This window comes from Aplidium turbinatum, chromosome 5 (assembly GCF_918807975.1).
Source record: "Aplidium turbinatum chromosome 5, kaAplTurb1.1, whole genome shotgun sequence".
In the NCBI taxonomy this organism is placed as follows: Eukaryota; Metazoa; Chordata; class Ascidiacea; order Aplousobranchia; family Polyclinidae; genus Aplidium; species Aplidium turbinatum.
Window position 1 is genome coordinate 13102240 of NC_137476.1, and position 14907 is coordinate 13117146.

The 14907-nt window shown below is 37.5% G+C and overlaps 1 protein-coding gene and 1 pseudogene across 3 annotated transcripts in view; one reads left to right on the plus strand and one right to left on the minus strand.

Moving 5' to 3' along the window:
• The window catches only part of LOC145769965 (mitofusin-2-like), an 80429-nt gene that overhangs the window by 15007 nt on the left and 50515 nt on the right, over positions 1-14907 (minus strand). For all 3 annotated transcript variants that reach the window (XM_082581530.1, XM_082581531.1, XM_082581532.1), the window contains 5 exons: positions 10159-10297; positions 9609-9793; positions 6595-6667; positions 5256-5459; positions 1512-1694 (listed from right to left, as the gene is read on the minus strand). In XM_082581530.1, coding sequence (XP_082437656.1) covers positions 1512-1694; positions 5256-5459; positions 6595-6667; positions 9609-9793; positions 10159-10297 — 784 coding nt within the window. The remainder of the gene's footprint in view (positions 1-1511; positions 1695-5255; positions 5460-6594; positions 6668-9608; positions 9794-10158; positions 10298-14907) is intronic.
• LOC145769966 (uncharacterized) lies at positions 12402-13304 on the plus strand (annotated as a pseudogene).

Here is a 14907-nt window from a genome sequence, read left to right on the forward strand (position 1 = left end):
TACTCGATTATAAATTGGGGAAGAGCAAACTCTACATTGCTTGCTCCACTACAAGTGTTACAAAACAAGTTCATTCGATCCTGCTTATTTTTGCCGAGGTCAACAAATATAACTGTTCTTTATCACCAATTTAATGTGCTCAGAATTGACGATATTATTAAATTAGAAACTGCAAAATTTATGTACAAATATGTGCACAAAATGCTGCCCCGGGCCTTTGCTGGCTGCTTTATTTTTGTAAATGAAACTCACCATCATAAAACCCGCCAGAACCAAAAAAATGATTTATATTTGCCTTCTACAACGTCAAACTCTGGTAAGAAGATGCTATGTTTTAATGGAGTGAAACTATGGAATCAAGTACCAAAAGAAATAAAAGAAAAGTCTTACAATGTTTTTAAATTTAAATATAAATGTTTATTAAAGAATTTGTACAATGATCACTCCTGAAACGTATCATCCGCTTATTTCTCTACACAATGTTTTGTTTTATGTTGCACTGTGTTATTCCATTGTTAATGTATTGTTAATTCCATTGTTAATTTTTACAAATTAAAGTGCTAGTATTGTGCTATATATTATATACCGTATGTGTTAATGTTCTTAATTTTGGGTCTTCTGTTTAAATGTTTGGGTGGCAGCTGACTTTGGTGACCTTTTGGTCTTTCGCTGCTATCCTTGTTGTGCGAATTATTTGTGTTTATTGTGTTTTTGCTTTTGGTGTCTTTTATTTTCTCCAACAAAACAAAAAAATAAACTGAACTGAACAGAGGACAAGTCCTCTTAAAAGAGGACGTATGGTAGCCCTAGATTAAACCAATTTGACAAAGCGAGTTTGGAATAAGGTAGTGACAGGAAACATGAGCAAAAGAAGACCAAAGAAAACGTGGGATGACCCCGTGAAAGATAACATGACAAAAAGAAACCTGAAAATTGAACATGCCAATAATTGAAAGAGATGAAGGAGTCGCTGCAGACAACTGGTTAACCCTGATGATGATGATGATGGCTATCAGCAAGCAGGATTGATAAAAATTTATGACTTTAAAAAACGAGACTTTTTCAGATAAACAAAATTTTGTTGTCAATTTTAGGAGGGGGACATTTAAGTAACAAGATTGCTTTTGATCCATTAATTATCACAGGTCAACAAAATTTTTGTTGTATTTCTACCAACACTTGTTACATAATTTGGGAGCGCTGATTCCGAATTGACCATAGTTTTTTTCTGCAAGCCCTCTATTTTTTGTAAATTAAGATATTAACAATATGGGTTATTCCATACCAACGGCATACACCCATGTAAACATTATAATACTAATCATATGCAAATTTAAATTCCAAGTTTTGTCAAATCTAGAGGGAGCCGCAGCCAACCTGGATTAACAGAAGAAAAAAAGTCGTTCAAAACTGCATATTTTGCATATTGTTGTAATGTTGAGTTTCTCTTTTTTTTAATATGCCAACTTTTCAACGAAACACGGATTATTTTGATACAAAGCCAAGCCCACCTAGGTAGCTATTGGATGTTGGCAATCCACCATCGACACTACTTGATCCTCGATCTTCATCTGGCGTCGCAGCTGTGGATGCAGTGAGAAGAGGGCGAATATCTTCTATCATTTCTCCTCTCTGTTTGTCAATTTCTTTCTGCAAAGTGAGACTGCAACGTGCTGAAAGATTTCGTCCAAGCCCTGCCGAAAGTTAAGAAAGATTATATATGAATTGTATTGTTACACATTTGGTGTCGCATCAGTAGAATATTGGAAGTGACTACTGGTACTATCAGCCAATTTATTACACAATGGGTAGAGGTGAGCAGCGTTTTTCAACAACCAGCTGAAGCTGGGAGTCGAACCAGTATTGCATGATTGGAAAGCAGGTGCCTTATCCGCTGTGCCATACCACCGCCTATTTCGCCAGGAGCGAAAAAGTAGACTTGCACAAATAAGTTGATCCAAAAAAGCTTTCAGGTTCAAGGGACATCTTCTGAGGTTGAGGTACTTCTCCTCCACCAGTAGTTTCAAGAACACTACACGCGCTCCAAGTTGAAATGATGTTCTGGCAATGTAATTTTTAAAGCTACTGTAAGAATAAAATTGATTTTAGTTCTCTCGCGTTGCACATCTCGCGATCAACTTGTGATCTGGCTTAGACGAATCATTCATTTCAAAAGGGAAAGTAGTCACACCATAAATGCTGAATACGGTAGCATTGTAGCAATTTGTGTTTGGCCAACTCAGTTTCACAACAGCTTTTAACAAAAATTGATTTGCATCAGTTTTGTAAGCGTTTGTAATGTGTTTTCTTAATAGCAGGGGTTACTTCCCAAATCAAAATAGTTAATATGACCATACTGTGTATGTTTTCTATTTTGTGTTTTTAAAATGAAGCCAGTAATCCCATCATAGCATTGGTTTAATTTTGTCAATTGCCTAGTCAGCTTTGAAACATTCTCTTTTTTTTAAACGTTTCTCATAATCACTTCTTCAGATCTTCACCATTCCATAAATTGACAACTCAAATTTCTAAAACATGTGGAAGTTTGTGAACATAGAAGCAATAGTGAAAGCGTTGCTCTAATTCTAAAATTACCTTCTAATAGGAGGTGGTCATTCCTTGACATAGCTTATAGGGCCACACTGCGTACGTGGTTTTTCCTACAAAGTCTACCCATGGCGATGCCTGATAGTACCAGCAGAAAGTCAGTGGGAGTTGGAAGCAGGCAACTAGTGATTATTCTCATGGTGGTGTTGAGGGCAGTGTCAATTTAGCTAGTGTGTACGCTGTGCACCAAATGGGGGAAGCATATTCGAAGGTGCTGTAAACAAATGCAAGAGCACTTGCACGGAGTGTCGCTGTACTAATACCCCAGGTTGTTCCAGCTAGGCATTCAGCAAGTTGTTGCGTGCTTGGTTTAAATGAAGCTGAATAAATATTAACTGTTTGGTATACATACTGTAACTACATTATACTATTTGCTTTATTTCGTTGGTATGTATTATTTTTTATGTGTTACAATTGTCAATTGATATCTTGAATTCTTTTTTGTGTGTGTTTATAAACCATATTTAAAGTGCCTCTGACAGGAAAATAAATTTGCTAAATTTGCCTAAGATACCAAAGAGATGACACTAACAAACTTCCCTGACCAGCAAATAGTAAAAAATATCAACAGGCTAATAAGTTACACGCTTGCAAACTTTCGTTCACTTTTGGCAAATCTGGCACTCATTCAATTGCGAAAATAAAAACGGCAACCTCGCTGTGACGTCACCGTGGGTGGGAAGGATACATTCTTTCTCTGTGGTGAGTTGGTAAGGTATGGTACGACTGCTCCAAAACGTCAATGTGTGGGGCTCTATTGGTCTAAAGCATGTGCAAAATGAGAATTACCGAAAGGAAAAAGTCAACTTATTATTACTATCAGGTTTACATCAAATAGATTGAGTTTATTTTTATCAAACAGCATCTCAATTCAATTGAAATTGCAGTTTTTCTAAACTCTTGTAGGGCTACAATTTAGATAATTTTTTATTTGTCCTAATCTGGCTATAGCCATTTGCAGTGTAACAGCAGTATCTCACAGACAGTACACTTAATTTATGGTTGAGGTAGGCCTAATGCCTGGAAATTGCTGTTTATGTGACAGAGTCAGTGACAAAGACGTGTGCTATATTTTCATGCTTTCAAACAAAACAAGGTGCTGAGAAGAAAATAGTCAAAGTTTTCTTCAAGTGTTCGAAAGTGGATGGACCATACAAAACTAGTCGTATATGTTCACTTCAATGGAGATGATTTTGTTAACACCACCAACCCGATTTGGATCTTCTCAGCAATGAGTGGCGTGCTGGGAACTGTAGGTGGTGCGTTTGCCACAAGTGCGAGTTTATGTCCCAGCCCAATGATTGTGTATGTTGCCATGAAGTGCCATAGACGAAAGGACTTTTGACGAAAGACGCATCTAGCTGTGTTACCAATTTGACCGATTTTGAGGCACACTTACATCCTGCAGTTCTGAGGACCTTTTTTTTATGAGGAGCGGGAAGAACTCGAGAAAAAAACAATAAACCGAAAGGAGAAAACGGAGACCTATCAAAAGAGTAGGCCTAAGGATGCTACATTAGGCTAAAAATACCCTAAACGCTAAAGAATGCACACTAAACGAAGTGATTTTATTTGCTTGCAGGCAGTATCGGTAATTAGTCGCTTACAGGCATGTATTGGAGTGGATACTACAAGGTGGTGCTCTCGGAAGCAACAATCGGATTGTGCTGCCGTCGAGCATTGTTTGGCGAATCCGAAACAATTTTCAAGTCCAGATGGCCGTTACACCGGATTTCAATGGCCAACTGAAGGCACATTATGAGGGAGAGAGAGAGAACTTTTATTCATTTATGAATAGTGATGAATGATGATGAATTAAATATGAATGATGATTCGTACAATTTCTTCATTTTTCACTTCAAATATATTTTAGGTTTTGTAGGAACGTATCCAGTACAGTTTTATTAAACTGCAAAAAACAATAAATCTTTGAAAAAAGCAACCGCTTGTACCAACTCCGACCAAACTGTGATCCACCCATTACATCTAGAAAGCATTTGTTTCATCTGTCGCTAACAACGCCCACCCACGATGACGTAATACTACCAAAGTCGTCCCAGAGCAGTGAAATATGGAGTTTCGCCTGTGGTGGCGCTGCGGAACTGTCGTTTTGTATAAATTTCGCCCTAACCAGTCGAGCTTCGAGGTTAAGATTAAAAAGTTCGCTAAGCATAATTTTGCGCTAGAAAATGCTTAGAAAATTTACTATACTTGGGTCCAACCTGTCAGGGGCACTTTAATGTGTATGTTACTTTCATCATTTATCATGAGGTGGCTACTGACTTGATGACCCACTGGTCTTTGCCCTGTCTTCTCGTCATATGGCACATAACAGTTGATGGCATATCTCTTATTATTCTTATGTTTGTGTTTATGACAAATAAACTAATTCTGATCCTGCACATGAGCTATTTGAACTGCACCAATGAAGCAGCAAGAGTTCAGTCAATACATTTTCAAATAAAAACAAAATCATGTTTCGTAACTTGGGAGGAAATATAAAGACTATAACTTTTTAAGTATAGTCAAAAGATCATGACAACATAGTTTTTGTTAGACTAAGACCAAAAAAACAACTATACTTACTTTTTACTAGCGTTAGTAATGTCTGTACAAATAACAATATCACAATTGGGCTACTCTCTTACCATCCTCCACATGTCTGTAAAGTTCTGTTTTGTAGACCTTCAAAACCATCGGGTTGGGGTGAAATGGGCGCTGGAATTCATCAACAAGCAAAGGTAATCGTCGTATCTCGTCAGTCATGGCAGTCCGCACCTGCTGCTCTGCCTTCATCGACAAGTGGGCGATACGAGTTTTGCACATCTCGGTGATCGTACGCATCTGATTGTCTGAACACGCAGACCAAAGGTACAATGATTTCAAACAGAAGTGCAAAGAAAACTTAAATTTGTCAGTCACAAAGCACGAAATGGCGAAATACAGGGGTTTTCAAACTTGCGACAACACGTGCCAAATAAACTATTCGATAATAACACATTGCGGGCTGGTGGTAGAACAAATCATGTGGTAGGTTTTTCTTCACACCTTTTTCGATTTTTCGAACGACTCCATTGCGAATGACGTCACCTCTACGCAACCATGTTCGAAAAGTTTTTTAGTCGCATTTTTTTACATCTCTAAAGTTTCTTCGTTTCAACCAAATAATAGTTTGATTGAACAAAAACGATCGAAAACAGAGGTTCTTAACTTTTTGAACAATAGAAGTTATTGAGTCAACAATGAATAAAACAGAGCAACTGCGCTCTGTCGTGTATTTCACATCTCACAAAACATGATTGATGAAAAACGTGAAACTGCTTGGCAGTCGACAAGCGGTCTTCTTTCGTCTGAGACAGGATTGGTAAAATTTCAGGGCAGGTGATAGAAAGCTAGATGAGTGTAGCTTCGTGCCGTTCTGCTATGCCATGCATTCCATTTGATGCATTGTAAATGGAACATTCAAGAACGTCATGGTCAGCAGTTTGTTCATCCGTGCTGCATAACAGGCCGACGAGGCTAGGCAAACCCCACTTGTGTACTGCATACTGGAATGAAACTCATGTTCGAATTCTAACAGTTAAACCGTGGGATGTAAATGATGAAACAACATCAAAGTCCATATAAACCATACTAATGATAATCTTGTTTTCAGTAAATTGGTCAACTCCGATAAAACGAACGTATACCCTCATTAACGCGACTTATGTGCAACTCTATTCTCCTAATAAATCCTTATGCTACCGGTGCGGTGTCGTTCGGGTAAGAACTCATAACGTCCTCGCGACATTCGGGCATGGTGACATAAAAAAACGCATCGTTCAGCTTGAAATGATTCGAACCACGTCATGAAAACTTGTTCCAGAATATAATTGTCACTGCAATGCTTTAAAAAATGTCCATTTTTTAAACAACAGCTATACCAGACAGCTAACACGTTAATACAACATTGCTGAATTCAACCAAAGAATATATTCCAACACTGACCTATATATTCTAAACGATCCTTCAAAAATTTTCTCCTGCTGTCACATTCTCTCGTTAATTCCGAAGCCAGAGACTGAAAGCAAAACAAGGAAAATTTAAGTTTACAAGGCGAGATATTGTTACGTTTATATAATGGAAGTTGATGGTGGCAACTGGAGAATAACGACAATTTGAAGAAGTATCTCTGCATGAGAAACCGATCCTACGATACACGTTCATCTACAACCACGTGGCGAGTTTTCACTGGAGATTTTCCATCGCATCAGAAACAGTGCAATTAACATATATGAGAGATGATTCACAAATATAGGTACAAACGACATGTTTTAGCCCGATGCTACGTATTCGTTGTGGTAGTAGCGGTTTGTATTAGCTTTCAGAACACGATTCCCTAGTCATGTGTAATGACTAGGGCAAGTTTATATGGGTCTGCTACTATTCGGCGAGTTCCCTATTCGGCGATTTTTTGAAAATCCAACGACGCCTTCTGTAAATCCAACGATTGAATATTATTCCATATTCAGACATTGAATCAATGTAAATACGAACTGTAAGGCTAATTGAGTTCTTTGAACAAATCGAATGGCTTTTGTAAATGTATCTCAGGTACAACCTGTACCTGGTCAGAAAAAGTTCCCTTTCGTAGACGATTTCAACGTCTGGCGACGTTAAAACGATGTAATTACCTTTACATTACATTCAAAAGTTTTGTTGACATCAAAAATTCTTTGAGTTACAGCATCGTTTTGTGAAAAAGGTAGTTTTGATGTAAAATATATTTGAAATATCATATAAAATCACATAAACATGACGCAAAGAAGGTGGATGACGTAGGATACATGTTAATTTTATGTGAGCAAACATTTTAATTTATTTTTCTTTCTCGCAATGTAAAAGAAACGATATTGTGGAATAAAATACAAAATTCTTTTCAAAAAATCTCTGAATAGGGTAAAATTTTGAAAAAATTACTTTAAAAATTAAAAAACTGACTTTATTAACCTAACAAAAATTTGAGTGAGTGATTCATTGTTTCTTGTGTTTTGCAATTGAAAGTTGCATTAACAAAAAAGATATCTAAATCAACAACAAAACATATTAGGCTAGTCTACATGGTCACCAATAATTAATTAAGGGTCCACGTCTTTTAGGCGCAGACAGTTAGGCGCCGGTCAAATAAGCGCGCCGTTGGCGTTGGGATATTTAGGTGCAGAGCACTGTGGCGCCCGTTCATTTAGGTGCTATTCCTAGTAAAGTCTGCAGATTGCATCAGCTTGGCAGGTAGGGCAATGCTTTTCACACAAAATGTTATATTGAACAGAAAAATGTGTTGTTTTGTTGATGCGCGTGCATTTATTTGTTACTAATCAAGGCTTCACTAAGTGAAGCTGCTTTATCCGGCAATGCTTTTCACACAAAATGTCATATTGAACAGAAAAATATGTCATAGTTTCCGTGAGTAAAGCTGCTTAAACAGGCAATGCTTTTCACACAAAATGTTATATTGAACAGAAAAACATATTGTTTTGTTAATGCGCGTGCAGCCGTGCATTTATTTGTTGCTGGGCATGGTTTCAGTGAGTGAAGCTGCTTTATCCGGCAATGCTTTTCACACAAAAATATGTCATGGCTTCTATGAGTGAAGCTGCTTAAACCGGCAATGCTTTTCACACAAAATGTTATATTGAACAGAAAAATATTTGTTTTTTAATGCGCGTGTTCGGCATTTATTTGTTGTTAGTCCAGGTTTGCGTCGGCGAAAGCTTTATTATTAATTATTCAAGTTTCCGAACATGACTGAGTTCACTTTTAGTTAAGTTAAATAATAACTACAGTAAATATCAGTAAAAAATATACCGTAGCCTATGTTTAAGCGGGTGGTAGGCTTGAGTGAAGAGTAACTTAGTTTTGCGTCAAAACCCCGACTATGTTTAATAACGAGCAAAGTCGCACAATTATGCTTGCAACTTGTAGCCAGGGTTCATACGCCCTATCGAAATGTATTCAATATTCATGTAGTAGAGCGTTGTCTCACACGTACTCGCAAGAATTGCCCTACCTGCCAAGCTGATACAATCTGCACTCTGCAGACTTTACTAGGAATAGCAGCTAAATGAACGGGCGCCGCAGTGTGCGCGCCTATTTGATCGGCGCCTAACTGTCTGCGTCTAAAAGACTTGCTCCCATAATTAACAATTACAACTTCAAACAACTGTATTTAACATCAATATTTAGCTTTACAATGTGAATAAATTGAATATTTCTCCATTTTGCATTTTTTAGGCCTAAATTTGATAGGCCATGAAGGAAAATTTGAATAAAAGAATAGCTATTGTAGAGCTCTTCAAATCGGGCAAGTCAAGGAGTGATATTTTCTGGGACTTAAAAATTAACAGAATGTTGGTCTGGAGAACTCTCAAAAAGACACAAAGAAACTAGAAATGTCAAAAATCGACCTGGCCAAGGTCACCCTCGAAGCGCCAGAACTTCAAAATTGATAAAAGCAACTAGAGAAAAGGTGCAAAGAAATCCCAAGAGATCCAGTCAAAAAGTGGCAAAGGAAGCAAATGTGGCCTATGGAACCATGTTTACATTTCTCAAGAAGGATTTGAAAATGAGCCCATTCAAACACATGAAGAAACAGTTGCTAAAGTTAATTTTTTTAGCAAGTTATTGCGGGATGTTTTTAAGTAAGCGTTCTGGACACAAAAGTGTTTCAGATTCTTAATTTGATAGATCAATAAAAAGTCAATTTTTTGTTGCTAAGGGGCATTCTTAGTGTACTGTAACAGGAAAATGGCAAAAGTTAAAAATCGACTGTCTTTAATTGGTACGGTAATGCGGGCGGCAACTACCTAGCTATAGTCACTTGGCACAAGAAAATGTCTTTTCAGATACGTATAATATATAAAGCAATCTTGATTTAGAGCCAAATAATGATTACCTTTTACTTTCGCATATTTTACAAAAAGAAATTCAGATCAAACTGTCATGAACGCAAAAGTGTATCTCACATGCAAAGATTGGGCTTTTGCATAAAGAGAGTCAACAATCTTAGCCGCACGTTGGCAGTGATACTCAAACTTGGTGTGAGTGGCTGACTGCGAGATGCATTCCTCGAATTCCCGTTCGAACTGATTAAACTCCATCAGACGAGCCTGGTGGCCCTCTGCCATCATGGGGTTCTTATCTGGAGCACCTAAACATGACAAAGTATTCCCAGAATTGAAAGTTATAATGTTGTAGCTGTCTAGCTGGTGATAAGTCTAGCTGTCTAGCTGATAACATAGAGTAAGTGCATGTTAAACGCTCGAGAAGGAAATGCACATTTAAATACGTTTTATGTGCAATAAAAGCTCCGTTCCAAACGGCTCATATTTAGAAACGATGTCTTTGTTGAGCGCCATTCTAACATTGATAACACACTTCATAAAAAAAAGTAAAGTTACAATATTGTAAAACACCGACAGTTGAAAGGACTTCAGTTTCTTCATTTTTGTTCTGCATTTCACATAGCAGAGAATAAGAAAATCCAACAAATCAAAGCGCATCAAATTTTTATACCTTGCAACTTCTGCATTCTTGATTGTAACGTTTCTTTAGCTGATACAAAGAACACTCTGTTTCTCGCCTGCTTCTTTGTCACAACTTTAAGCTCGTCAGACAGAAAAGAAACACCTCGCTCCAAATGTTGTTTCCGCACCTACAGTTATATTTAATATGTGCTCAAGAAAAATTCAAACTTTGCTTTCGTAAGGATGTTTGCATAAAACTACTTTGATAAGTTTAATTCCATATTTAGATGACAAGTGGAAATGGCAAGACCGAAAAAAAATCTCCAGTTGTAGTTCAAAATAAACACAGGCTAAACCTTGCATACCAATTGCTTTTATACACATGTGGTGCAATATGGTAACGTTCAACAAAGTTATTATTAGTGATGGAACAACCTTTGGCTCCGACCGAATTCTGGCACACTTTTTTCAACTCCGGCTCCGGGCCGGACCGAATGTGTGTGAGCCAACTGTGTGTGTGGCTGTGGTCAAATTCATGACCCTGGATAAATGCAATTTTATGCCTCAATGTGGTACTGCAGTAATGCAAGAATACACAGTTACACATGTAGGTTGTAACACTAACCATAAATGTATGTATATGTATGCAATTGTAAGAGTGAAAATGAGTTCAAGCAAGTCAATCAAAAATCTTCAATATATATCTTAAAAACAATACTAAAAAAACACGTGGATAGAAAACATAGCCCAAACTAAAATCTACCTAAATGTTTACTCCTAAATGAACCCTTTTAAAGGACTGCAAGCATTGTAATAAAGCAACTTGTTTAGGAGTGTCATGTCTGGTTATCGCTTCACTGGTGTACTGACGACTAGGGCCGTTGAGAGAATAACTTGGACCTGGTACCAATGAGATTTTCATGCCCCGAATTCAGAAACTTCTAAAAAAAAATGCACCACATCCAACAAATATGAAGTGGTTCCTTCAAGTTTTGGGTCCCTTGAAATAGTTACAAGCCCTTAAAATCATCTCGGGTCCAAAAGTACCCTCTGGACCTCCCTGTCATTGCTACTGCCAACAACCGCTTGGTTAAAACAACGATTATATAAGATAGATATTAACAAAGGCCGGTTTGACATTTTCTAGCCGGAACATCCTGCTTCCGGCCAAAATCTTACTTCGGGTGCATTACTAGTTATTATGCTGATAAAAGATCACATTCAGTTTCTTTTATAACTCAAGCTAAGTAAACAGAGTTTAATGCTCCATAATGGTTGCAAACGAGATAATTTAAGCTAACTAAAATTACATGAATGTGATTTAAAAATAGGATATTTCTTGGTGAAATCATCCAGAATTTTTCCAGTTTGTCACCTATTACCTGTATAGTCTGTATATACATGGATTTTTTCAATTTTTTTTTATACAGGTGTAGAATTCAGTATTCTGAGCAAAATGGTGCAAATTAGTCTTAAGCAGTTTTCATCAAGAGTTGTGCGGCCTGTACAAATGGGTGTCTTGATTTCCGTCGCTGGGATTGCTCACATATAGACTCATAGAGACTTGAATGGAGCCAGTGTTGGGGTTCCCAGCGTGGCGAGAAAGAGACTGGATGGCTTCTTTGTGACAAAGGTCAGCTGATTGGATGCCTGTAATGACAAGGCGATTGTGTGGATGGTGTAGGTCGCAGGCATCCAGCCATAATGCGCAAATCATAACACTGGTCAACAAAATGAGAAAAAAAATTTTTGGCAGGACATCTAAGAGTGTTTTCTGGGGTTTTTAAGGTCGCTGATTACGAATATGACATTGGTTTTGCCAGATTGACTCTAGTTTAGAAGATACCTATACCCCTAGGTTAGCCCAAATTAGTGTATTTACCTGTATTTACCCCCTAAACATCTCACCAAGAAGGACGCAAATCTTGTTTGATTTTGGCGCAATTTTGTTTGATGTAACATAATATTTAGTAACAAAAGCTAATTTAAAAATTACTTTAAAGTCCTACATTCCGCACTCCCTTTTTCATTATTTATTGTGTATTGGGGGTATGGGAGTCTTATGGGGGTAGCACCTTATCACTGTGAGAATTGGCGGCTCTTTATAGATAACTCTAAAGCATGCCTAAAAATTGTACTATTGCGCAACGGAAACAAATTTGCTCCTGTAGGCTACCAATTGGACATTCTACTAAGATGAAAGGGGAGTATGATGCCATCAAACTTTCTTGAAACTTCCTTGAAAAGCTTGACTGCAATACCCATAAGTGACTCATCTGTGTTGACATAAAAATGATCAATTTTCTAGTTGGTCAACAAAGTGGATATACCAAGTATCCTTTCTTCCTGTGTTTGTGGGACAGCAGAGCGAGAACCCAGCACTGGCGCAAGAAAAACTGGCCAGAACGCACCAGTCTTCAAGTTGGGACAGCCAATGTAATCAATAAACCTTTAGTTCCCAGACATAGAATTGTATTTCCTCCTCTGCACATCAAATTAGGGTTAATGAAGCAGTTTGTCAAAGCATTAAACAAGGATGGAAATTGCTTCAAGTACATTTGCAGTCAATTTCCAGGACTCTCCGATGAAAAGCTTAAAGCTGGTGTCTTTGATAGACCTCAAATTCAAACGTTGATGAAAAATTCGGATTTCACCAGTCACATGAACAGCAATGAACTCACTGCATGGAACTTCTTCAAGGATGTAGTACAAAACTTCTTGGGGAATCACAAAGCACCTAATTACAGAGAATTAGTTCGGAAGATGTTATCTGCATTTGGAAAACTTGAAGCATTAAAGTTCACTTCCTATTCAGCCACCTTGACAGATTTCCTGACAATCTTGGTGATTACAGTGAGGAGCAGGGGGAAAGGTTCCACCAAGAAATTAAGACAATGGAAGAAAGATATCAGGGCAGATGGAATGAGCACATGATGGCAGACTATCGCTGGAACCTGTTAAGAAACTGCCCAAAAGTTTCTCACAAGCGAAAATCTTACAAGAGACATTTTTTCGGCGCAAATTAGTTAATAGTTTTAATCTTATTGTATTTCATACCATTGTTTTCAATTTACAATGAAAAAGATAATGTGGTTACTTTTATCTAAATTTTATGATACAAGGTTGATTGACTGATTTGATGCAACATTTTTTAGTGTTTTATGTACTTACACTACTGCTGTGTATGATTGTGTATTTGGTGTATATGACACTGGTAATATCAAGTTTTGAAGTATGACAAATCTAATATCCTTAAAAATTTCGTGATGTTGCTGTATTTAACTTTAAAACTGTCTTTATTGTTCACAATTGACAATTAAATTGCATTTCTGAAATATCTAGTATGGTTAAACTGTTTTTTTTGATCTAGCGCATAAAGGCTCAAATATGGGATTTTGGTCAAAATCACCCTATGCGATATCTCCAAAACTAGAGCCAATTCGGGAAAACTAAGGCCATATTCGGAATCAGCGCCCTTCAAAACCCCCAAAAACACTCTAACTTTGTCTGCCAAAAAATTGTGTTGACCAGTGTAATTTATGGCAGTGCACACTGCGACTTCAGAAACCTGGTTTAGAATCCTTTCTAATGTTTCCCAATCATTCGACAGGTGTAGAATGGTCAAGTCATCGGCATAGGCATACTTTACGGATACGTTTTTGGCAGGTTGTGGGTGTAGAATGTTAAACAGAAAAGGAGCCAGGACAAATCTAAGAAGGACGCCATTTTTAAGACGTTGTAACCTGCTTAGTTTACCACTTCTAGTACTGAGGGTAAAGCTTGTACTGTGAATGAGCTCCATGATCATGCGGACCATGTGCCTGTGTGGGAGCAAGCAAAGCACTTTGCAGGTGAGGTCTTGGTGCCATACGATGTCCCAGGCGGCTGTGAGGTCAAGAAACACAGCACTGGCCTTCTCCTTGGCCTCAAAGCAGTCTTCAATGTCATGAGAGTGACTTGGTCTAGTACAGTAGATCTTCCACGTCAGAAACCAGCTTGATGCAGAAGCAAGAGTGAATCTACAATTGGTTCAACTCAAGTGTAGATAAGACGTTTGAAGATTCTAAAAGGGATGCAGAGAAGAGATATAGGTCAATAACTTTTTGGATCGTACTGTGGCTTACGGATCACGACTACTTTGGCTCGCCTCCAGATTTTGGGGATTTGCTGCTAATGACTTATTGCTAACGTATCATGGTTTGTATCTGCAACTTTCAAGCAACTTTGGTCACGTTTGAGTGACTTTTCCAAAATGCCTTTCAAAAATGTTGAGATTGTAATTTTACTTATTTTGCTATGACAAATTCAAATACACATAACCTTCTTTGTACCATTGGAAAGAGTAATTCCCAAAATAGCCATTTTTTTTACAATTGGTCAAAGTTGCATCACGCATGAGTAACTACATGAACTTAAACTTAGAAAATTTAGTAAATCACTGAAACATGACTAATGTTGCAGATATAAATTATAATATATTAGCAACAAGTTGGTCAAATTCCATTCTTAGAAGTTGGAAACTCCATTTATGTTGTAACAATTTTAAAACATATATTAATCGTTTCAAATTTCATGCTTGAGTGATCACAAAATTCTCAATTCTCAAAGGACCATAACTTAAAAATGGGTTCATGTCTTTTAGTGCAAACAGTTAGATGCCTGCCAAATAGGTGCGTGCACTGTGGCGTTACGATATTTAGGTGCGAAACCCGGTTATTAAGGTGCTATCCTGTTTAAAATTATACTCAAAATAATTTATCAGAAATGCTTTCAGATTACTTCTCCTTTGTTCTCCCCA